The sequence below is a fragment of the Thunnus albacares genome, chromosome 14 (genome assembly GCF_914725855.1).
Source record: "Thunnus albacares chromosome 14, fThuAlb1.1, whole genome shotgun sequence".
NCBI lineage: Eukaryota > Metazoa > Chordata > Actinopteri > Scombriformes > Scombridae > Thunnus > Thunnus albacares.
The window spans coordinates 19,494,720-19,519,451 of NC_058119.1; the positions used below are offsets into that span (position 1 = coordinate 19,494,720).

Here is a 24,732-nt window from a genome sequence, read left to right on the forward strand (position 1 = left end):
GATAACACATGCACAAGAGATTAAGTCTGAGCATAGCATTGGAATGGAGAATTAAAGATTCATGAAATCAGCATTCATATGGTCAGCCAAACTACATGCTCCATTGCTCTTTACTTGATGAAATATCTCTGGGATGAATCACAGTAGCAGTAAATATAGAAACAGAGATTGGATACGCTTTGCACAGCATTATATACATACAGTAAGTGGTTGACTGTTATTCACTTTGAACTACACTCTCAGACAGAGCATTTGATCTATAGGGATATACTCTCCTCTTTTGTCTACTAACCAATGTCTTTGCTACCTTCGGGCAATGAACTGGTATAAAAAGGTACTGCGAGAAATCACTTTGTCTTTGTTTGTTTGCCCTCAGGATAATAACTAAAAATATGCATTATAATTGGGTTAAGTGTTGATAGCCATTCAAAGAATTAAATTTTGACCTTAATGTTTTTAAAAGACTGAAATACATCCCCCCAGGTTGCATAAAAATCAATCCTGTCTGAGAAAATAACATCTACTTGCTCCTATTACAAAAACCTCAAAGTGAGATCAGCTTTGGGCCAAGCTGATACCAGGTCATGTCATTTTTTTTTTTAAATAAGTGAGATGGCACATAGTGGAAAGAAAGGCCTTACATTAAAGACTGAGACAGTGCTGTCACCATGGAGCTTTCCAGTGCTGTCGCTGAAGGGGTGCAGCAGACCCTGGACCAACATTCGGTGACACAATTCCTTCGCCTCCTCTTCTGTAGACCCATCTCCATGATGCATACACAGCTTGTCCAACAGAGTGCGACCTGAGAACAGAAGAAAGTGCAAGAATGGGTTCCATTATTGCTCCATTTATGTACAGAGAAGGATGTTCAGATACGTTTGAATCCATTTGGGACTTACTATTTTCATATTACGTATTTTTAGATATAATTAATATGGAGTGGTGAGCAAAAGTGTTCAAGAAAACACCTCATGTTTATCCAACCAAAGAGTTGAAAAGAAATCTCTCAATTTCAGATGTGATAATTAAACACCTACACATGCAAACTCCACTCACACCATTTACACTGTCTGTGACTGCATAGATGGTGTTAATTGTGCAGCTTGAGATATCCTAGATACTGCAGAAAATTAATAAAAGCTAAATGACAACAAGATACAAGTTGCCACACAGTACATCTCATAATCATTTTCTGTTTTTATACTATTATTTAGGATTTAATATATTAATAGATGAATATGGTATGGTTAGAAAACACAAATGGTTATAGGCATTTAAAATTCTACATTTGAACATAATAAATGAAGTAGAGTTTCTTTGTCTTGGTAGAAAGAATGAAGACTTTCTGTTATAGAGTGAGAATGAAAACTATGAAGGAATATTTGTCATAATGTCTTACTCCCTGAGCAGGTTTGGATCCCCAATAAGGACGAATCCTGATTTTTGGTGGTGACAGAAGCAAAAGTAATCATTAGGGGGTTGGAAAAATATTGACATTGTGACAGCAGCTGGAACATGAAGCTGAAACAGAGGCTGTGGAGCCTGAAAGAAAACATAACTCTATTATTTATTTAGTCCAAGGCTGACACATTTTGCAGTGAGTTGTTAACGTTGTTAGACAGACTTGATTTTTTTTTATGAACCATGTGATTCAGGGGACAGCACCAGATAAATTAATGAAGTCCTATGACTCATGGCCCTGTGGACATTGATTTTAGCATGTTGGGGTTGTGTTTGACAAACAATCATAAATGGTAATGCTGGAAATTGATTTTTCATAAATTGTGTGACATAATTTTCAGGAACAATCATCAAGGCACAGACTGACAATTAAACTCTTAACACTTGATTCAGATCCAGAGTCAAATCAGTTTAATCCAGAATTTGTTTTATTAATCTCAGGGAATATGTATCCAGTTGATGACAGTTCAATTATCTTTTTCTCTACTCCTCCTCTCTCCTTTCTGTTTTCCTACTGCTTCCTAAAGGCTGCATGTGACCTGGAAAACTCGCTGAACTGATCAGTATCACATGTACTGTTGAATGAGTGAGTGACTTGAGTGCTGAAATAACCAGTCTTAGTGAATAAAAACAGGACAGCATATGTGCTTCAGTTAAGAAATACCTCCTAGGCCAATTGTTGCTGTTAATGGGGATTTGAGATACAATGTACCTCTGCTGTTTAGCTGCAATAAATTCACCTGACGAAATGGAAACGGATCTCATATCATGACTCATTTTTGTCATGCAGATAAACTGTCAGTTGGGTTTAGCATCCACAAGTGTGCACTTTGTGTGCGTGTGTGTTTTTGTTTCTAAGCCAGTGGAATCAGAGAATTGCATCGCCGTGGGTGGGTGACAGTGTTGTCATTCGGTTCTCTGATTTATGAGCACAGGCAGACAGTGTAGAGCAGCTGAGCTCTTGAAAGGCACCACAACAGAAAGGAGGACAAAGTGGCATTGTTTCAGTAGAAGGAGGCACTTTTTTCTGAAAACACACTCTCAATAGAGAACCTCTACTGTTCATCTTGGTTTTCATGAGCTATTGTACTTTTAATTTATAACTTCAGTATTCCCACTGTGATCATTTGTATAATGTGATAATTTGTAAGTCATTAGAATTTAAATCACTGTGCAATTACCATAAACATTTCACAATACCATTACATAATAACCTAATCTCACATGGAGATGGAGCTTGGAGCCAAACAAATAGAAGTCACATCTGGCCCATGGGGGAATCCCTGCAACAATAGGAATTAATGATAAACTAACTAAAATGTTTTAATGGTTGGATTCCTTGTTTTCCTCTGATATGCTGCTTGGTCAAGAGAAGGCTGCCTCTGAAAGAACAGAGGGGTCAATATGACTTTAAAAACAAAGTAAAAGTATGATTCAGTTACTGAGAAGTGCAACTTCCACATGGCCCACTACATTAAAGCCTGGTGATGTTCCATTTTTTTAATTTTTTTTTTTTACTGTCAACAAATCCCATGAAAAGACCAAAACCATCTATGTATTCATCCTATTAAAAAGTGTTGTTTCTATAAAGCCTAATACTGCGTGTATTCCTCTGTGCCATCAACCTCCATTGTTGTCAAAAACAATGAAAAACATCATGAGCCACACATGCTTCTTCATAAGAACATGGGCACTGTTTATTTTGAGTCAATTTCACATATACTGTCCTGCTGCTGTAAATGGTCACTAGTGTACCAAATCCGCAACAAATGCACTGGTTAGTTCTATCAGGAATGTTGGCTTTGAGTATGTATGTATGTATTTAAATTAATGCCAAAACAAAAGTATAATATGCGCTTTTCCTTACAGTATTTAAAGAGGTTTGTCCCATATTGTAGGTCTGTGAGGTAAATCGGCCAGATGTCTTCAGTCAGAAAGACCATTTTACTCTAATCCTTTCTTTGCTGCCTCATCATTCATTACTTCCTCTGAGACAGACCTCCTGACTCCATTCATATTTTCCCTCATCCCTGTATTATCCACTTCAAAATTCAAGAGGCTACTCCATTCTGGTTTAGCAGTCAAGGAGCCCAAAAATACCTCTTGCTCTCTCTTCCCTAAACATTACTAATCACTCCAGTCTTTATTAGCCAAATTAGCTGCACCTGTAGTTCATAGAGTTGATACCATCTTAAAGTTGATACCAACATCTAACCACTACTATTGGCATCAAATCAATCAAGAATCAATGCAATGATGGCCAAGATGAGAAGTTAGGTTGCTAATAGATTATGGGGTTATTTTCCATGATCATGCATCACCCAAAGTGTGAGTCTAGTCTATATGTCTGATTGAACTTCATTTGTTTAGTCAGTTTAGTCACCTGTTTCATATGTGACTCACCAGAGAAGACATCCAGGTAGGGTGCTGTAGTACTGGAGGTCCGGCGTCCTAAATGTGCTCTCCTGGATCCCAGTGTCCAGTAAGTCCCTTCTGTGTGACCCTTCTCTGGTGTCTCCTGCTCTGGAAATTTGCCCCCCCTCTCCTGCCTTCCTCTCAGCTCATCCAGCTCTGTGGACCAGTCTGCAGATGCACTGAGGGGCCCAGCAATGGAGCAGGACCTCTGCTTGCGTCTCCTAAACCCCTGGGCCCCACTTGATCCCACTGAAGCAGCAATGGCATCCGTTTTCCTTGGCACATTGGGGCTGGTAATGGGGGATCCAATTGGAGAGGTGAGCTGCCTGGTGGTGGTCTTAACATAGGAGGGGTGGACTGGAGGGTAGAGTTTGACAGTAGAGGGGGAGGTAGAGGATGTTTGTCTAGGCTGAGAAACAGACGGGCTGTCTGATGTTAGCTGGCTAATAGACAAACTGCTCTTCCTCCTTTTCAGGGACAGGAAGTCCCATCTCCTAGATTCCTCAACCTCTTCCCTCTCCATAGACAGGTCCATGCTGCTCACACTCTTGTGAGCTCCCATTGGCCCTGCACCTGCCCCGGTGGCGTCCAAGCGGACACATGGCACACACGTAATTTTGCTCTGTGCAGCCAGATTACCTTGACTAAGCTGTGGGTGCAGAAACGGGCTGTCCAGGTCATCCTCAGCACTCTCATAGGAGGTGGTGGTGGCTGTAGTGTCAGGGAAGCTATATGTACTGTTGGTCTTTGGGAAAAGGCTGCCACTGCTTCTCTCTGTGTCTGGGGCTGAAGATGGTGGACCACTCTCACTCGGGGACCCAGGACCAGATGAATTTCTTGATATGGGTATGACACGGCTTTCGTTCTCGAAATTCTTATACTTTGTGCTCAGTTCTTGAGCTACATATTCACTATCAACAGGGGCAGAGAAAATTTCCTTACCCAAATTAATTAGCTGATGAGATGCTACGTTCTCAGGGGCTCTGCTCCCCTCAAAGATCAACCGTTCTGATAAATGGCCAGACACCATTTCTAGGACCCTGTCACTAGCCACACATTGGTCTCTTATGGCCTGCTGGATGTCAGAGAGCAGATCTTCATTTTCAGCTGCTGCTGAGTGAAAACTGTAGAGGTCAGCATCCGACCCAGAGCTTGTCTTCCGGCCAAGCTCATCCGCAATGGATTGGTGACTGTCTGTGGTCAAACAGCCTAGATCCCCGTCAGCATCTAATAGCATGCCCATCTCATCAGCAGACAGGCTTGCTTCTGCGCCGGGCTTGAGCCCTGCCTTGCCAAAATGTGTTGACCTTCCATCTTCCAACGTGTCATCCTTAGACAACCCTTTGGACTTGGATAAACTCTTCCTGATCTTCATGCCAGAAAACACAGAACCCTTCGATTCTGACTTCGATTTCTTCTTATGTTCCCCTCCTTTGCTGGTCTTGTTGGACTTCTTAGATTTTTTATCCACTTCCCTCTCATCAGCATCATCATCACAGGAGACATCCCTTCCTGCTTCACCACCTCCTCCTCCTCCTCCTTTCTTCTGCTTTGCCTCCTGATTTCCCATGTTCTTGAACAGGCGGACACCCCTGGCTAACAGGCCATGCTGATGGGATCGAGGCTGGGCATGATGGGCTTCCTCCTGGGCTGATACTGGTCCACTGTTGGTCAGAGTTCTTTCAGAGCTGCCTGATCCCTGCTGTTTACCCACCACAGATAAAGGCAGCTGTGAGGATGATGCTGCCTTCCCCAGTGCTGATGATGCTGATGATGAAAGGAGGAGGAGACTGGCACTGACAGCCGCGGGCTCACTACCACTCACTCCTCGCTCTGCCCCCCTCCCCTGCACAACCTCTCTCACTCTCTGATCCTTCCTCTCCGTTTGCCCCTCCTTTCTATCCCCATCTGCTCCTGTATGCTCATCTGCCTTGCATAACGGGCTGCTGGTTGAGCGAGCAAGGCGCTGATGCTCTGGAGTGCGCTGCGCTTGTCCGTTTTCAACTGAAGGGGAAAAAAATTGCTTTGGATGCTGCTGCTGATGCTCTAAAATACACTGTTGTTGATGGTGTTGCTGATTAGGGTGTGAGTGCTGTTGTTTACGAAGGAGGTTGGTAACGCTACTCTTCCTCCTGCCTTTGAAAGTAGTGGTGAAGAAACTCTCTTTCAGAAAGGGCACTTGGGTCTCCACTGTTTTAATAGTATGCATCTTGACCACTGTGGCGTCATCCAGGGGGGAGATGATCTAGACAGGCTGAAGTAAAGGGAAAAGAACAAGTACAAATCACATTGATTCACTTTATATTTTGGCTTAGCTTCACAAAAGCAGGACAGACATTCTGTTCTTATTGGACTCATGAGGTAAAAGCTAAAATGCAGGTTGACATTTTAAGTTTGATTTCTCTTGTTGCCCTGCAGTGTGGATTCTTGTGTGAAGTCATCTCCAAATGTGGTTTCTCTTGTTTCGTTTCTCAAACAAATCATTCATCCAATTGTTCATCTCAGTCTATTTTACTGCCAGTATTGACTAGAATGTGTGCATCTTGCCCATGTAATGATAGAAAAGAGTAATTTAATTGTAGCAAATTAGTCTGAGATCGAAACTTTGTTTCACTTTGGCCTTGACAAATAAAAACCGCCTTTTGTTGTCGGGTGACGTATATTGGGTCCACTTAGGAAGCCAAATGACACTTATTGCAAAACATTTAATTACAAACATCTCTAATAGCGGATATTTAGTGTGTGTGTGTGTGTGCGCCTGCACCAAGGAATGCCTGAGGACTGATAATGCCTATGGGTGTGGTGCAGGCAAAGTAGACCCAACTAACACTCATTACCAAGACTGCTATCCGTTTCTTACAGAAAATTAAAATGTATTTTGTATTATTGCTTTAAGCAATAATACAACATTTTTATTTATTTTTTTGTATTATTGCTTTAAGCTTATTGCTTTAAGCAATAATACAAATAAAATTGCTGAAAACTAAAAACACCAATAACAAACATCAATGACACGCACACTCTCAAAATGAGAATCCTAAGAAAAACTTTTACAAGAAATTGCCAACGTGTCCATTCATTACACATACAAATTAAAGCTTGTTTTTGTCCAAAATCAAACAACTGACTAAAGTTCCTTCTTCTTGAGCATTTCAGGACATGTTTTGGTCTGCTCTAAAACCAACTTTATGTCATCACTTTGCAACATGAGTCAAATTTGAAACATTTGTGGTCAAATTAAACAATATATGAAATGTTGAGAAAGACAGAAGCAAAACCACTTAGTTAGATCTCTTTAAACTTGTATCATAAATGAGTGTACTTGCCTGACTGGTGGACTCTCCTCAGTGGTTCAGAACTGACTGAAGAAAACAACACAAATGGATGTTTGTCTTCACCGAGCCGCTCCTTAGCCATGGGTCACATGAAGTTGGTATTTTTCTCATCACATGTCTGGTTTCGTCAGCCATCTCCCATTAGCAATGTCTGAGACTCCCCTGACTAACTTCATCAAATGTCATCATGAGGACATTCAGAAATGTGCAACAGTCAAAGACCACTCTTGTTTATTCAGTTTCTGGTCAAATCAGATACTCTATGCTAATATTGTAGTGTCAGACTGTAACATTGGAATCATATTTAACTGAAAAATTAGGCATAAGCCACCTCCTCCTCCTCCACCAACACCCATAATATCAAGTTGATCAGTATTCTCCACTCTTGGTTTGGTGCATCCTGGTGCCACTTTTAAGTCCATCCCTCCAATCAAGAAATGAGCTTCAGCTGTGTCCTCCCAACAAAAGCTGTTACCAAACATGTCAGTGACTCTAACTGCTAATTCAAACAACGACTGGTTTCTGATGAGAGTGGAGGTATTTCATTAATATGTAGAATGTTAAATTAAAAAAATATGAAGAAACTTCAAAATTTAACTATCATCATCACAAAGACAGTATTTGAGATTTTAATATTTTTCACATAAAAAGTACAACTCGATATTATGGTTCTGCCAGGATGTGTAGTTGTCACAGGGCAACAACTCAGAGAAGGAAATAATCTACATAAAAATTGAGGCCTATTCCTGGAAGCACGTTATGTTGATTTGGTTTTGAATGAGGACATAAATTCATTTTTAACATCATGCTAAACACCCAGGCACCATTTGAGTTGCAGGAAATGAATTCTACAGCTGTATAATAACCCAGTGTCCTGCTAAGATAATGAGGTCATATTATTCGGAGGTTCAAAATATTGCAACAAATTTCTGCAAACAACTCAAAGCAAGTCTCCAAAAAAGAACGGAGGCCATAATAACGCTAAACATTACAAAGCACTGTTGCCTCACAGCAAGAAAGTCCTGGGTTCAAACCCCAGCCGTCCCAGGTCCTTTCTGTGTGGAGTTTGCATGTTCTCCCCGGGTTTGCCTGGGTTGCTGCTGGGTGCTCCGGTTTCCTCCCAACATGAAAGACATGTATGTTAGGGCTATCACTCCTGTCCAGTTCTTTTTGCCACCGACACTGACAAAAAGAACTGGATTTGGTCCCCTGGCCACCGCCCCCCAGTGTATAGGATGGATCAAATGCAGAGGACAAATTCTGTTTCAATGTATGTGAGTGCTGAGAAATGACAATAAAGAAATCTTAATATATACAGTATAGTACAGTTAGGTGTGGAGGTTGGCATCATATCATAAAATTAAAGTAACTTGCGTATAATCTGTCTTTTTACTAGAAGATATGTGGTCACTGACTTTTGCACATGTTGCATGTGACAGTGAAAAATAAACCACATCAACTGGACTCAGAGCAGTATTAACCTTTTAGAACTGATGGAAAAATGCGAACATCAGATAATTTACCAAATTAGCAAAATATAATAAACCGTGGAGACAGTCAGTGGCTTTGAAGAAGGGATCACACTGCTTTGGTGGGCTGCAGTATGTGACAGATTTCAGATGTGAATGTGTGTAATAGTGTATATATATGAGGCAGGACAATACTGAATAAAAAGCATTTATGCTCAGTGAAACTACCCCGGGTAAATAAAGATTATATAAAAATAAATTAAATTATAAATTAAAATAACACAATCATGACTTGTAACACAAAAGAACTGATAATTTCTGTCAAAACGTTTTTTGTTTGTTTATTGACTTAAAATATGAGTATGATTGGCATACTTGAAATGTAACAAAATGTTTGTGTTCACCATTTTGGTAGTTTACATTCCTAATCTTTAGGTACAAAAATCTTATATTTTCATGAAGAATGTGTTATGACACTGGAGTCATTGTGTTGAAAGCAGACCAAATATCCACTGATGACAGGCATGGGATAATTTTTAACATCTCTTTTGTATACAGCACATAAGTCGTACCATTATGTATGACTATTGTGTCCATTGTAATCAAACATTATACTCTTTCTTTAGTATGCCAGTTGTCATAATACAGTTTATTTTTTGCCTTCAATGCCTTTTCCACAATATTCATATTGAACGATTTGGGTGCTGCAACAATGTATAAACCATCTACTTATGAAAAGAATAACATAATGTGCATTACAAATAAAAACATATTTTTGCCTTAGTTGGCATCTTTATATTGACTTTTGTTGGTATGTGGTGTTCACTCACTCTCTGCACCTGATGTAGAGCAAGACAGCTATCAATAGACCCTTTCCACAGCAGATACTTTAACCGTTTAAAGCAGGAAAAGCACAGGTGTAAAAATTAACATTAATGATGGCTCTATTCCATTAATTGTCCCAGTAAGCCATGTCAGTGAGTGAGCATACACAATACCAGAGTCCTGAAACCGGCTCACCTAAATGGAGCCATCATTAATGTTATTAATTCCACCTGTGCTTTTCCTGCTTTGACAAGTCAAAATGTCTGCCGTGAAAAGGGTCTATTCTATTCACAAATCCATTGCTGTAAGTCTCAGAAATAAGACTAAAGAAGAAATCAATCACCCATAAATCATATGAAACAAATGAAACAAAAAATATTCTACCTTCAATGATTGTAGCCATTCTTTTTTTACATGCCGAATAGATTTTTAAAATCTAAATTAAAATTAATAAGCCAATTCATGAAACCAAACAGACTTGTAGATGTATGAATAATTGCTGCACAATTGTGAATTTTTGTCTGGCCTTCATATTGGCAGAATGGGACTTTGATACTGCACTGTGAAGGCTTGACTGACAGTGATAAAGCCTGGACAACAAGTCTTTCCCAGGCCACTAGAGGCTGCCATTGCTCTACTAAATCAAAGATGGATGGCATCTTACAAAGAGTTTCATAGATATGTAGTTCTGTAGAAATTTAAAAGATAGTGTACAATCAAAAACACATCTTTATAAATGGGCATCTTTGTGTGTGCAATCAATCATTGTGTATCAAGTCAGAAATATCCAAATGTACACAAACAGAATATCATCATTGTATAATCATTACTCTTGACAGAAAACCGCAAGTACATAAAACACAACCAATGTACTTATTGTCTCCACCATAAAAACCACAACAATCACATTGAACACAACAGCAGTTCACTTACTGTGGTGCCACACAGAATATTCACAACTCAGTTCATTAGAAGAATCATTTTCAGACTGGCTCAAAATCTCAGGAATATTTAGAAAACCAAAGATGAATATCACAAAAATAACAGATCTCTGTTGACTGTAGTAAGGACACAATTTAAGAACTCTTTATATTTCATCAGACACAGGAAAGCTATATCCATGTAGAAAGGCAATATACAGATGTTCTGATAAAAACACATGCCAGTCAAGAGCATGGCCAGTCAAATCAGTACAATGCAGAAGCCTGTGAACACAAAATAGTTTGTCTTGGCTTTCAGTGACGTATTACAGATACATAGTTTTGTTTGAAATGCAAAACCACTCTGCACGTTACAGATCTAGCTACCCACAGAGAGATATGAAAGAAATGTGAATCCCCAACCCTGTGACAAAGATATCTGACCCAAGAATGACCCTTGTGTCAATTGCACTTCAATAATTCTCCTGCAATGCATTTTAAAGCCCTTTTCTACTATTTTCCACTCAAGTTTGTTTTCTCTCAGCTACACTTGTGTGAAATGGTAGAGAGTTCTTCAAGGACAGAGGGAAAGCTTTCATCTCTGGACCTCACCTCATACAACCCTTCATGCATACACACAGCTTTGCTAAATGGATGCACTGACATAAACCTCAAAACCACCACGAAGGGTTGCTGTGTTTGACATACTAGCAGAGAAACACATTTAGGATCTCCAAGCAAAGAAACTCCAAAGAAAAAACTATATGGATGCTTCTTCCTTGTCCTAGTCCTATGTGAAATCTTTCAATTTCCGATTATCAACCATCCAAATTTCCTGTCCTTTACATGGACTCCCTGGGAATCCTCCTGTGGAAGACCACTGACTGCCTTTGCTGGAACTGCTGCCTTCTCCTTTTTTTCTTGTCCCAGCGGCACAGCAGTATCATCTTAAAGGTTGTACGGAAAGTCTTGTTGCACAGGGCGTAGCACATGGGGTTGACTGTGCTGTTAACGTAGCACAGCCAGTACCCCAGTGCCCATAGGGTCTCCGGGATGCAATCTTTACAGAAGGCATTGATCAGCACCATGATGTTGTAAGGTGTCCATGTGATGATGAAAGCAAAGAGGATGGCGCTGAGAGTTTGAGCTGCCTTCCTCTCCTTCACTAAGGACATGCGTTTCCTCTTGGTGATCTGAGTCCGAGCTCGGGATGCAAAACGCTTAGCTAGAGCTGCCTCCTTGAAGGACATTGGGACAGTGGGGGATTTGGTGGCTGTGCTGGTGGTAGTAGTGTTGGTGGCAGTGCTAGTGGTTGTTGGGGGACCATCCAGGGAGCCTGTGTTAGACGTAGCCTGGATGTTAGGCATGGTCTGACTCTTGCGTGAGCAGAAGCGTTGGTGGTAGCTATTCTCTGTATTGTTTGCTCCGTCAGGAGTGGCGGCGGCAGTGGTGTTGGTGGTGACTGTTGAGAGGCTGTCTCGGTTATACTCCGCCCCTCTGAGGGGGTCCTCTTCTGAGGCTGCATCCAGATCCTCACATGAAGTGAGTTGGGAGTTGACAGCAGCCTTAATACCAGGCAGGCTGAGAACAATGGAGAAAATAGCATGACTCTGGGAGATCATCTCTCCGCCTCCACAGTCTTCATCCTCCGAAGACCCAGAGTGGTCCAATGAGACTGCAGCATCATTATTGTTCCAGCTGTCACTGCTGCTCTGGTCTGGGTCTCCCTCTCCTTGTCGGGTGCTACCAGGTCTCCAAGAACGAACCCCAGGCCAGCAGTGGAAGCGGCCAACCAGCTCCCGACATGTGCTCTTTCTCTGAGACAAACTGGTCAGCTCGTAGCTGCTGCAACTTCTGGAACTTCCTGTCTGATGCACAAAACGGGCTCTCTCACTGCCACCATTCCCACTTCTTCCTCCTACCCCACCACGAGACCCTGAACCCTGCAATCCAGCTAACTCTTTTGAACGGTTTTCGGTCTCCTTGTAAATCCGCCAGTAGAGAACGCTCATTATCGTCACAGGCAGGTAGAAAGCTGCCATGGCTGTGCAGAAGGTTATAGTGGGCTCTGAGAGGAACTGGATGTAGCATTGATCTGGGGGTACTGTCCTTTGACCCTCAAAATATTGCCATAGAAGGATGGCTGGGGCCCACAGAACAAGAGAAACAAACCAGGCTAAGCCAATCATGATCCCAGCCCGCTTTGTGGTCCGTTTGGCTCGGTAAGTCAGAGGCCTGGTTACTGAAAAGTAGCGGTCAAAACTGATGACCAGTAGGTTCATAACTGATGCATTGCTGGCCACATAGTCTATAGCCAGCCACAGGTCGCAGGCCCAGTTGCCCATGGCCCAGTGGCCCATCACAAGATAAGCTGTGTAGAGGTTCATGGAGATGACCCCTATGATGAGGTCAGCCACAGCCAAGCTCAGCAGAAAGTAGTTATTGACTGTTTTTAGCTGGCGATTAACCTTGAAGGATACCACTACCAAGATGTTGCCGATGATGGTGACCAGTGACAGCATGCCTGTCAGCAAGACAATGAGGACAACCTGCCACACAGGGTGGCCACCCAAGGAGTCAAAGGCTGCAGTTTGGTTTCCATTTTGTGATTCAGAGGTGAGATTTAAGAGTTTGCTGGTGGAAGAGGAATTGTCACCCAGGGTATTCACATGAAAAACCAACCAAGGGCCTCCTCCAGTTCCTCCTTGGTGGAGAGCATTGGATTGTGGGTAGGCTCCTGCCGCTGGTGGCGAGGTGTTGGCAGTCAGGAAGAGACCAGGGTCTGTGCTGTTGGAGGTCATTGTTATGTCCTGGCATATTCTAAGAAGAGAGACAGAGTAGAAAAAACAGAAAAAAGAGGTAAGAGGGGAGGGAGAGAGGGAAGGATTTGGAACAAAATGAGGTAGGTAGAGGTAGAAAGGGAGAAAGGACAGAGTGATAGAAGGAATGAACACATGAAAAGTTGACATTCCTATTTATATCCAGTAGGTGAGGCTAGAAACCTGCTTTAACAAGCCTGTCTAAAAAGGCAGTTGAAGAAAGATCTTTGTTTCTCTTTCCTTTTAAATATTCACATGTAACTTAATTTGTAGACGATCTGCATGCACACTGTAAATGCATTGCAACCCATATATTGAATTACACCTTGACATCTGAATCAACAAGGCTAGACAGCCAAAACTTTCAGTCAGAGAGAAAGATTGCAATTTGCTGGATGTCATAGGAGGCAGGTGTTGATTGCAAAGACATTTCACTTACATGCAGGTAATGTATTTTCCCTAATGTTTGCACAGTCTGTAGAGATGACTGTTTGGCTTGCACTTTGCACAGCATTAAGTCTTGGAGAGGGGCTGCTTTCTCCTGTCAAATCAGGTGTGGCAAGAAGAGTTAGCATGCTGTTGATCTTTATTCAAAATGTATCTCTGGTGTCAGCTCTAGTGTCTGTCTGTCAGTCAGTCTGTCAGTCAAACACATAAAAAGGAAATCTAGTGATATATTTTTTAGTAATCCTGTTGACATTCAGTTGATTCAGTTTTCTAAAATATAAACATGACAGACATCAGCAATGAAACTGCACAACTATACAGCATGTCAAAGACTGAACAAAGTCTCTGATGATGTTGCTGGCTCAGCTAGGCTATAACATGAACATCATCCTTTTCTTTTGGCTGTGGATCACCTTGCTGTAAGTATGAGCTTGCAGAGAGCAGGAGGAATTGAGGACAAAGTAGAGATCAATGTATGAGGGAGAACTCTAAGACCTTGGTCTGTCTTCCTGCCTGAATACAGAGGTTTTTGGTGTCAGTTTGATGATGCAAAGTCTCCGTGCTAGTTAATTTGTTACCAGATTTGATCTGGTGTTCCAGGAGCCCTCTAAGAAAAAGCAAGTTGGAGACAGATTTCAGGCAGAGAAAGCTATGCAGAGACAAAACTTAATGGTGAAACAGAGAGAAAATAGCACTGCAAGAGCTAATATCAGCATGATCCTGGAGAGTATGAAGTGCTGTTTGTTGTTTGATTGGGGATCACTTTGCAATGGAAACAAAAACAATAAACAGACGATCCTGCTGTTTTTGTCAAAGCTGTTCCTTGATAATGATGATTGGATAAGATGGGGAACTGGCATTTCGTAAAGCAGCATGTCCTACCCAATTCAATTTTTGCTGTGCAATCCATGTATAATTACCATGATGTTTTGCATTGTGTGATATAAACAAAAAAGCTATGCTTAATGAAAAACATAAAAATATATATATATATATATAATTTTGCATTTTATTTGGAAAGAGTAATTGGACAAAGTGCAGCACATTACAAAGTGCTTCCTTTTTTATTGTGAAAGCTGTGAATCTGGTGTTCTTCTGCTGACATTTACAACAATGGTACATGTTGAGCTTGACACTAACTTGAGGCTTCCTGTGTGAAGAGAACAAACAACGACTCGTTACCAGTGAAGATAAGTAAGAAAAATCTAATCCCTCCTCTAACTCACCCATACTTCTGCACACACACCATTTACACAAATACCCTGACAAATACATGTGTTGAAAAATCAATGTGCACACAAGCACAGATACACAAACCGTAGCAGTCATACAAAGTCACAGTCGCACACACACACACACACACTATTTCATCTCACAGGGGAAGGTGTTTGAAGCTGAGTGCTGCGCCTGTGCCTTGACAGAATCTCAGACCTCCCACAGAGCTATTAAAGAACCCCAGTAGCCAACAGCAACTCACAGCCGTTTGTGACACTGAGCGCACACTGCTACTACTATTATCAGGAGGCTCCCTGCTATCCCCACACTGGCGACACATGACTGCATCCATACACACACACAGTGTGTACAAAATCCTCTTACATTTCACTGTTTATGTAAGATGAGCATGCACCGTCACATACATTATTTGTGAACATCGTATCTACACAGAAACACACAGTACATGCAAGCCTGCACACATATTAAAAAACATAAAACCTGGAATTGTATCAAAGTACATTGAGTGAAAAACAAAACCAGATGAAAACAACTCCTAGCTGAGCATAAAACAAAAATGCCTGCGAGAACAAATGTAAAGAATTCCAACATTTACAATCGACAGCAAACTTAAAAGCCTCTAAAGAAAACAAGGTCTACTTTTAACTTTTCAAAAAGCAAATTTTATTGAGCATTTGAGAAAGCAAGGTGTTACTAATGAGTGTTAAATATCTATTAATTGGCTTACTGGGGCAAAATGTGTCTGTGTGAAGATAAGGGCTTGAACGGTAGGGAAATCAGTCAATCAGTCTGCTACCTTGACTTGCTGTAAATACAGAGGATGGAATAACGAAATTAGAAAAACAATGAAATTTTAAAACGGAAAATCAGGCAAATAGAAGCACAGTGAAGTGCTGAGTGTCCTGTCTGGAGAATAGAGTCAAAGGCACAGGAGAAAATATTGGATCCAATTAGAAAAAGACAAATTTACTTCAGACAGTACTTCCTGTATTGTGCTTGCTTCTGTCCATTTCTTGAAAGTCACATGGATAATTCATTATGGGCTCAGGTGGGTTAAGATGTCCCTCAGTTGAAAGGATTACAGTATTGAGGACTTTAAAAATGACAAATTATTAATATTTAATCATGCCCTATTTTCATGCACAATATTGGCTGCACAACAGAGGGAGAGAGAGATTTCTGAATCATTTTCCCCTAAAATTGAACTGACAGAACTTGTTCAGTTAGAAACTGCTTGCGGCAGATGACAGCATCCTTTTCCAATATTGGTGGGCTGGCTAGACAACCTGCTGCTGGTATTGCAGTGAAGCTATTAGAGGTTCTCACTGTCTCTCCGAGCCCACGTTAAGCCCTATATCCTAAGTTTAACTCCCAGGCACGTAGGTGTGATAGTTTCAGGTGCACAGTGAGATCGATACTCATTTACTGTGATGCAACACAACGTGTGCGCTGACATTTTGAGGCATTTGTCCCAGTATGGTTGGACAGTACAATCCAAATTGCCAGGGTCCAAGGATCCATCTAAATGATTGGGTGACTAATACATGGCCGTTTCAGGTTTCTATTTTCAGCAACTAATTTAGCAGCGCAGTGATACAGGCAGATGATGTCCAGCAAAGATGAGTCATGTTGACAAGTGCTTTTTAATAAAGGTTAAAGCTGCTAACATTTGAATCTTGATCACTTTGGCAACCCCTAGAGTGCCAAAACATATCTTCATTTTTTCTTGATTTACAGAACAGTCAAAGAGGTTTAATCAAGACAGTGTCTGCATAATGAAAGAAAATATAGGATATTGTCAACTTTTTTGTGTTTCATGCAGCCTTGTCTAAAAAATTAAATTAAAAAATTAATTTTGGTCTCCCTGTGCTCATATAGTGAATTGTGTAACGTGCACTTTGTGCTGGGACTGCAGGGGGACATCTGGATTCAGACAAAGGTTTTAGCTGTTTAGTATAATAAGGTATTATGGTAAAAACAACTCAGGCATAAGCAGCTTGAACATAACAGAGGCTACTGCTAAACAAGGTATGACTAGACTTGACCACCACCTTGAAACAAAAAACAATCTGGCTATACAGCCGTTGAAAAGCGAATCAAAAATTGGATAGTTAGATTGGACTAACAAAACTGGAGTTGTCAGGCATTGGCAATTCCAAGAGAAAACCTACAGACTGAATGCATATACAGAATATTTAGTAAACCCAGCAGATGCAAGCAGTGTGTTTGTTTTTACCATCATTGGCTGGACAGTGCTGCTTTGTCACACAATATGCAAACTGTGACAAGACGACAGACTGTCAAGACTTTAAATAGTAATCACTCAGAGAGAAGCCATAACATGCATGAATGAAGTCATTTACGACAATGTACTGGAAGCCACAATGCCTTCAATGTTTTTTTTAATATATATATTTTGGGGGGCATTTCATGCCTTTATTGGACAGCGACAGTTGAGAGATGACAGGAAACAAGGGGAGAGAAAGACAGGGAATGACATACGACGAAAGTTCACTGCTAGAATCGAACCACAGTTATGCGGCACGCATCCTAACCAGCAGGCTGCTTGGGAGCGCCTGCAATGCTTTCAACTGAATCTCATAGAGATGTGTTGTTCATAAAACCACCAACCAATCATCTCAGTCAAGCCTTTGCTATCCCTCAAAGCTAGACGATGTGTTGTTTCACAACAATGGATAACACTAAAAGATATACCGTGTCTAATCCAAGTCATCCTGAGTGATAAAAGGTGATGAGGGTGCTTGTTTCAGGGTGAAATGTGATCTGGCAAGTAGTGCTACAACACTGACTGCTGTGGAGTTATCGATTTCCTTCTATTGAGCGAAGCAGCCTCACTGGTAAGAGAAACCTGGAGTGGACCAACTCTGTCCCAGGAGTTTTATCTTACATTTGCAAATACTACACCTATACATGACGTAAGCCACAACTGCAGTGGCATTTACTAAAAATAGACTTAAGGTAAGGTACACTTGTCTCTGGATCAATATAGGCACTGTATGGTCTGCCTCGTGGATTAAAGGGAGTTCAAACCTTCAGGGTAACCTATATAATATATTAATAGTTCTATATATAAAATGCATACAATTTTATATTGACCACCACTAAATGAGTTTAAGGAGGTGATGCAACAACAGCTGATAACTTGGGAAGCATTTGTTTAACTTCTACCTTAATTCAGACACACAAAGATGCACATACAGACAGTGTTTAGGGAAGAGCTAGATGTAAAGGTATTTTGATAGCCCAAAGGACGACCCCAGAGCTTTGATCACCTCTGCAAAGACATGCTGTACATTAATTCAGCTCAGTTGGGAATGAGCACTTCAAAAGCGAAATAAAGTTCTTAACCCCTGTATGAGCTCCCTATTTGAGAGCTTTTTTCATAGACTGCTATCCCCCAGCTGCACACAAAGCACAGGAAGATAGAAGAGGAGCAAATGCAGTCTGTTACTCTTTTCCCCACCACCTCTGACATCTACAAACATCAGAGCCATTGTGGCAATACATTTGGTAAACTCATAAATGTATCTAAACATCACATTTTTTCCAGATCCTCACAAAGGAAGAGATTGCTCCAACTCAGTATGATACACAGTAATAGAAGAACTATGTACATAATTCTAATTTAACAAATAATTTCCTTACTTCAAAACATAATACAGACGGTGATAACAGAACTGATAAACCTACACAGGATGGTTGATAACACTGTTTACAATTACAGTGATGGATAATTTTTTTTCCTGTTTTATTATATAATTGTATATAGATATAAATACATAGGAGTAAGAGATATAAATTACAGATACTGTATATAAAATATTAATATAATTTTAAATTAAAGCCGTCCATTTCCTTTCTTTCTGACATTTTCATCAGTTAGGGGTGGTGAGGAAGTAGTATGTGGTGCTGGCCTTGTCCTCATCAAAGAAAAAGAGACTTTGCGGTTGCACAGGATGAGCTCAATCTATCACAAGCTGGTGATGATGAGGCTGCTGCCAGAAGATGGTGGCAAGGGTTGTGAAACAGTGTAAGGCCATCTGTCAGGTACTCACTGCTGACAAGAACAAGTATTTAGTGTCTCCTTGGCAAGAGATGCACATGCTGGAATTCATGAGCGATGCTCGGAGTTAATTCTTTAAGTTTACTGATTTTATGTCAGGCAAATCTTAAGTAAGTGTGTTGTAATGAGAATCCTTTACAGTAGCTCCTCCGAAAAACAGTTTTGAATCCTGCAGTTGATGACACAGTTGACAAAAGATGTCCACCATCATGGACAATCTCATTGAGAAATATGACACAGCAAAAGATGACTCTCTCTCTAGACATGTCATCACTGGCGGAGCCAAGCTTCAAGACACAGTGCCTCAACGGAAGCGAGGCTGATGCCATTAAAATGTGGGCGGTGTCTGATGAGGGGGGGGGGGGGGCGACACCTCGCCATCAGACGACTTCAAAAGTAGTTAGAGCAGAAGCTGTGGAGGGGGAGGTAAAGCCAGCTGCTGCGACTGTACGTGCCCAGAGGAAGAGATAGTTCTTAAAGCTTTTCAGGTTCTTTTAAAAGCTACTTTCTTTGAGTACTTTCCATTTATGCATCTCTGCCATCATTTCAACCTTTGACAGGATTTTCAATGAAGAGAGTAACATTGTGACCCGTCATTGAAAGTGTAAAACAGCTATCCTGTATGCAAGTTATAGTTTCTGATGAATCCAGTGTGTTTGTACTTGTATGTTGAGTATAATTTTATTATCTTAATTTATTGACATGATGTATGTATGATGTAAAGCTGCTTAATATTTTTATGTGTTTAGTTACTTATTTGTTGCCATGACATATTTTTACATGGCCCTTTTCCTCTATTTTTCTTGAGGATTTTTCATAAATATTACAACTCCTGGTGATACTAGTATGGGTGTTATTCACCTCTACATTTAAAATTCACCCTGACATCGAATATCCACAGAATCCTTCTCACTATATAAAACTAAGTGGCTCTTTAGAGACACGAATTGACCATTTAAAGCCGCACTATTCAATATTTTAATATGAACAATGGGTCAAATCGCTATGTGTAATGTGACAGGTGTTGCTTGAAATGATGAACCCATAGAGAATTATCACCCAACGCTACATTTGCCCTTTAGCTCTTTGGAGCTGAATGAATGCTAATGCTGCTCCATATCCACTGGACGTGAAAAAAATCAACTGTTTGCTTACATGTTCGCCATAACAACTCTATCCAGAAAGGCAAAAATATGACAATGTTGTGTTCACAGCTTGTTGAGTTGCTCCCAACAATTAATGCAGATTTAAATAAAGAGTGACCAACAAAATTTGTTCAAATCCTGGAGCAAATAAAAGCCATGGCTTGGCCAAAAGCCTCTTTCTATTTCTGTTTTTCTTGTTTTTTTGGCAACATCTGTGACAGAGTCTCTGGGTAAACAAAAAACTAAACCCCAACTTCTTTTGAGTTAAATAACAGAATCCAGTTAAGCATCACACTGTCACCTTGATTACACGCATCATATGTGGAGGGAGTAAAAATATTTGTACCCCAAACATGGCATTTAGTCTGGAGAACATTTCCATCTGCTAACATCGTGCCTGTATTTCAGATATGTTGATCCCTACAGCTGTCTCTAAAGCATACACATTCAAACGTGGGTTTTGGCATAAATACAGTCCATGTAATCCAAGTATTTGCATTATATACCAAGAAAGAGTCAGACACTTTGAAATTATTGTTTGCCTTTTCCCAGGAGCAAAGGGCTAGAAAAGGACAAGTTAAACTTACTTATACTTACTAAACTTACTATGCTAATTAAACTTAAACAAGACACACATGTCTCTGTAATGTATGGGATGCATCTGAAAGGCCCCATCTCTTACACTGTAAGTCCAACTGACAAGAAATGTGCCTCTCTAAAGCAGCCAGCAATTCATCCCTTATCACAAACAGTACTTAAGAGGGTCTCTGCATCCGCATAGCAAACATTAGAGGATGTGCTCAAGAGATAAGGTAAATTGAAAAGTCAGAAAAATAGTTGAGGGTTTATTGCAGTGGATGACCAGGCCCTCTCCTTGGTGGAAAATATTTAGTGTGAATGTGCTAGACTGGATTAGTAGACAAATCATGACATCTCTATATGAAATAAAGGAAAAGAAGAGAGTTTATATAACATGGTTTTTCAGCATGTCACCAAGTCACTGAAATCTCTTTTGTGGCCAGTGTTTGATGCCACATGTGAGCATTATTTTCCATAGTGTGGTTTTTGTGAGGAATTCTTTATCAAATTGTTGATAAATGTGTCTGAACATAATAATTAGATAATTATATTACAAGAATGTATGTTACAGCAGCATTTATTTAACAGTTAAGAAAATGATTTGTTATGTTTCTTTGGCTAATATATATTCATTACGAAGTTTGAATTTTTGTAATAAATCTAACAAATAGACAGAGACATTCTGTACTTTACACCAAAAGCAATGCTTTGAGCTAAATGCAAATATCAGAATGCTAACATGCGCACAGTGACAATGCTAACATGCTGATGCTTAGCAAGTATAATGTTCACCGTGTTCACCATCTTAGTTTATTGTGTCAGCATGCTAACATTTGCTGTTTAGCATTAAACACAAAGTACAGCTGAGGCTGATGGAAATTCTGACCTGATGATGGCGCTAGATGAAAAGTTAAGGGTTAATTCATCCTGAGAGGATGTTGTGTACCAAATTTCAAAGCAATCCATCCAATAGTTGTTGGGACATTTCACTCAAACCACAAATGTCAACCTCATGGTGGTGCTAGATGAGAAGTCAGAATCATCACAGTCAGCCAGCTTAAAACTATGGTGAACGTAAGTGTCTGTACAAAATTTCATGGCAATCTATCCAATCCATGGATGTCAGATATTTCAGTCTGGACCAAAGACATTGCCATCCTTTGAACCATGCTGCTAGCATGGCAAAAAAAAGACTGTAACAAAAAAAGCAAAACTGAGGCCAAGTGCCAGAATGAATAAAGTTTTTGTTTGAAAAAACGCTTTTGAATCTTGTTATTTATTGTTCACACTTTAGTTTCCATGCCACCCCAGAGAAATAAATGTTGTGAAATACATAATATTTTCATTTATTTAACACTACATTTTCACACTTCTTGATATTGTAGTCAAGATAAATGTACATTAACATCTATTTAGCAAAAACGAAAAGGAACCTGCCAGCAAAAAGCCAAACTTGTAGGCTCATACTGTGCAGTGCAGTATGAATATTAGCAGAAATACATTATTATATATACTACTATATATTCATACATTATTAGTCATCAAGTGTAAATCTTGCTCTTGGGGAAGAAAATGTAAAAAAATGTAACCAGTTTAAACTTCTTAGCCTGGAGAGACAGAAAAACAGGACTTGTGTCTGTGCAATGGAAGAAGTCCCTTCAGTCCCTTAATACCAGGAAGCAGCTCAGCATAATTATTCTGCCCTAACCTTGTTTATTCTCCTTTATGACCATGGGCAGCCAGGAGATCTGCTTTTATTGAGGTGTCTTTTTTTTTGCTGCAATCCAGATTACTGCAGCAGAGTGTCTGAGTCCTGCTTACACTGGGACCACGAGCCATAAACAGACAGCAGTTTGACGGGAGTTTAGTCTGATAAAATAACAATGTGAGGAAGTGAAATAATAATCAGTGTGAGAGGTTATGCTGGGTGCCAAGGATGGCTGTGCATGGAATCAGGCCAAAAGTCGTTACTTGGAAAGATTTCTCTGTTGTATCAAGAGGAGGTAGAGGGATAGTGCAACTGTTTACAAGCCGCAAAATGTAAGCTATGTAGGACACCCTTCTTCAAAAGGTTTTACCCCTTTCCTTTTTATCGTTAGTTACATTTTTTCCCCTCTTCACACCAAGCATTAAAATGGGTCTTGGGTGATCTGATCACAAGCGGACAGCTGTAAGTACAGGTGTGAACGCACCCAAGACACACTGAGGACACACTGAGATGCAATTGCTTAGACCTCATTCGGAGGTGGTCTGGGCCGCATATTCTTTTAGCAGTACTACCTCCCTACTTAACTGACGTCCTCTGCACAAGCGGAAGTACATACTCATTCGTGCACCAACGGCGTCATATTAAAGTGCAAAACAACAAGAGGAAGGTTTTTGAAAACTTCTTTTTCTTCTTATTCTAAAGGGCGGGTCCATTATTTATTTATTTATTTTTAGGTTTTTATATCATTCTGTAGCTTCCCAGTAGTGCTCCATATGTATTAAAATCCGAAAATTCAAATTTTGGTTGAAGTTCGTATGTTTTAGTGTCAAAATGCCATTTTCCCGAGCCCTTCTAAAAACTTTTTTTCACATGACCTGACAAAGGTTTTTGCATAATGACCTTGCTACATATAAACCGATATAAACCCCCTAGCCCGCCTAGCCAGTAGCCACAGAGACGAACTGAGCACAGCTGAACATGCTAACAGACACACAGACAAACCCTGGGTGTTATTTGTCCTGAAGCTCAGGCTATGCTCGCGGCTGTCTCCGCCAGAACTCCCAGCACTCAGCAGCTGGCTGTCCCTCCTCTCCGTCCAGTGTATTCATAAACATCTCACACACCCAGACTCAGTACTTAGAGCTGTCCACTTGTGATCCGCTCACCCATAACGCATGTTAATGCCAGGTGTGAACAGGGCCTAAGTTCCTCTAAATCTGGACAGCAGTATATTTTTGCAAACTTGTCTCCAATGTCCATATGTATATAATTTGCAATTGTGATTTACATTCACTGGAACATTTAGGTTCAATGCAGGAAGCAATTTAACATTCTCACAGCGCAGCAAAGTCACAAGGAGAAGGTCGGGGTGGATGGATGATTGCAAGAGGCGCTTAACCTCGACCCAGTAGACCGGGGTTCATGTTCTGTCTCATGCCTCAGGTCTGTAGTGAGTTTTTCGATATTTAACAAAGACCACAATCTTTCCCAAGCTTAACCAAATACTTTTTAGTTGCCCAAGCATAAATACCTGAATCATGCTTCAGCTGCTAAGAGGGGCAACCGATTAAAAATGTTGACAAGGCAGACACGTTTAGTATAAAATCTTTAAAACAGACTGTCCTCTAAAGAAAAACAACACTATCAGTCGTTTCAGCATATGCCCCAAAAAGCCCTCTAGTGGCCACAGGAATTATAACTCTCAAAGGCGAAGGAAGTGTCACATTGTTGGAGCCAGAAAATTCGCAGAAGAAACACCCAACTTCACACCTCCGTTCACTTCCTATTTCCCACTAACAGTCAACGTTGGTTTCTTTTAACTATGTGCCACGATTGTTCCCTAACCTTAAAGCAGCCATAATTTATATTTTTCATAAAAGCAATGTAACAAATGACAATGTGTAATGTCAAAGATGTCACTTGTAGTGATGAGAATTATCCCCCAAGTGGCAAAAAAAATATTATTGCAGGTTTAACGAAGTAGTAATTTTAACCCAATAAACAATGTTTCCCCAATCCTAATTAAATAATTTTTTTGTCTAAACATAACCAAATCTGTCTCAGAACAATGGTTACAACAGTTTTGGAAGGCACAACAAATTATGTTGTTCTGCCATTAGGGGCGTTACATCAGGAAATGTTTATGTGTGTTGTTACAAACATATTTTGACAGTTAATTTGCATAGTTGTTGCTTTAAAATATGGTGGTGCATTTTTTTTTTTTTTACATTTTATTGATATGTTGATTAAAAAATGTAATCTGGGCATTATTATATTTCACCCAACATG

General features: G+C 40.3%; 2 protein-coding genes across 6 annotated transcripts in view; both read right to left on the minus strand.

Moving 5' to 3' along the window:
- fmn2a (formin 2a) overlaps positions 1-7,704 on the minus strand; it is a 41,280-nt gene extending 33,576 nt beyond the window's left edge. For 2 of the 3 annotated variants that reach the window (XM_044373062.1, XM_044373063.1), the window contains exons 1-3: positions 7,203-7,704; positions 3,865-6,130; positions 642-802 (exon numbers count right to left, since the gene is read on the minus strand). In XM_044373062.1, the coding sequence (XP_044228997.1) occupies positions 642-802; positions 3,865-6,085 (2,382 nt within the window). In that variant the 5' untranslated portion in view covers positions 6,086-6,130; positions 7,203-7,704. The remainder of the gene's footprint in view (positions 1-641; positions 803-3,864; positions 6,131-7,202) is intronic. The other variant, XM_044373061.1, reaches the window with a different exon arrangement.
- A 1,291-nt stretch (positions 7,705-8,995) lies between these two features.
- The window catches only part of LOC122996888 (ryanodine receptor 2-like), a 188,954-nt gene continuing 173,217 nt past the window's right edge, over positions 8,996-24,732 (minus strand). Inside the window, exons 3-4 of one of the 3 annotated variants that reach the window (XM_044372676.1) lie at positions 13,684-13,785; positions 8,996-13,245 (exon numbers count right to left, since the gene is read on the minus strand). In XM_044372676.1, the coding sequence (XP_044228611.1) occupies positions 11,268-13,226 (1,959 nt within the window). In that variant the 5' untranslated portion in view covers positions 13,227-13,245; positions 13,684-13,785 and the 3' untranslated portion in view covers positions 8,996-11,267. Of the gene's footprint in view, positions 13,246-13,683; positions 13,786-24,732 lie in introns of those variants that run through there. The other 2 variants (XM_044372675.1, XR_006407100.1) reach the window with 2 other exon arrangements.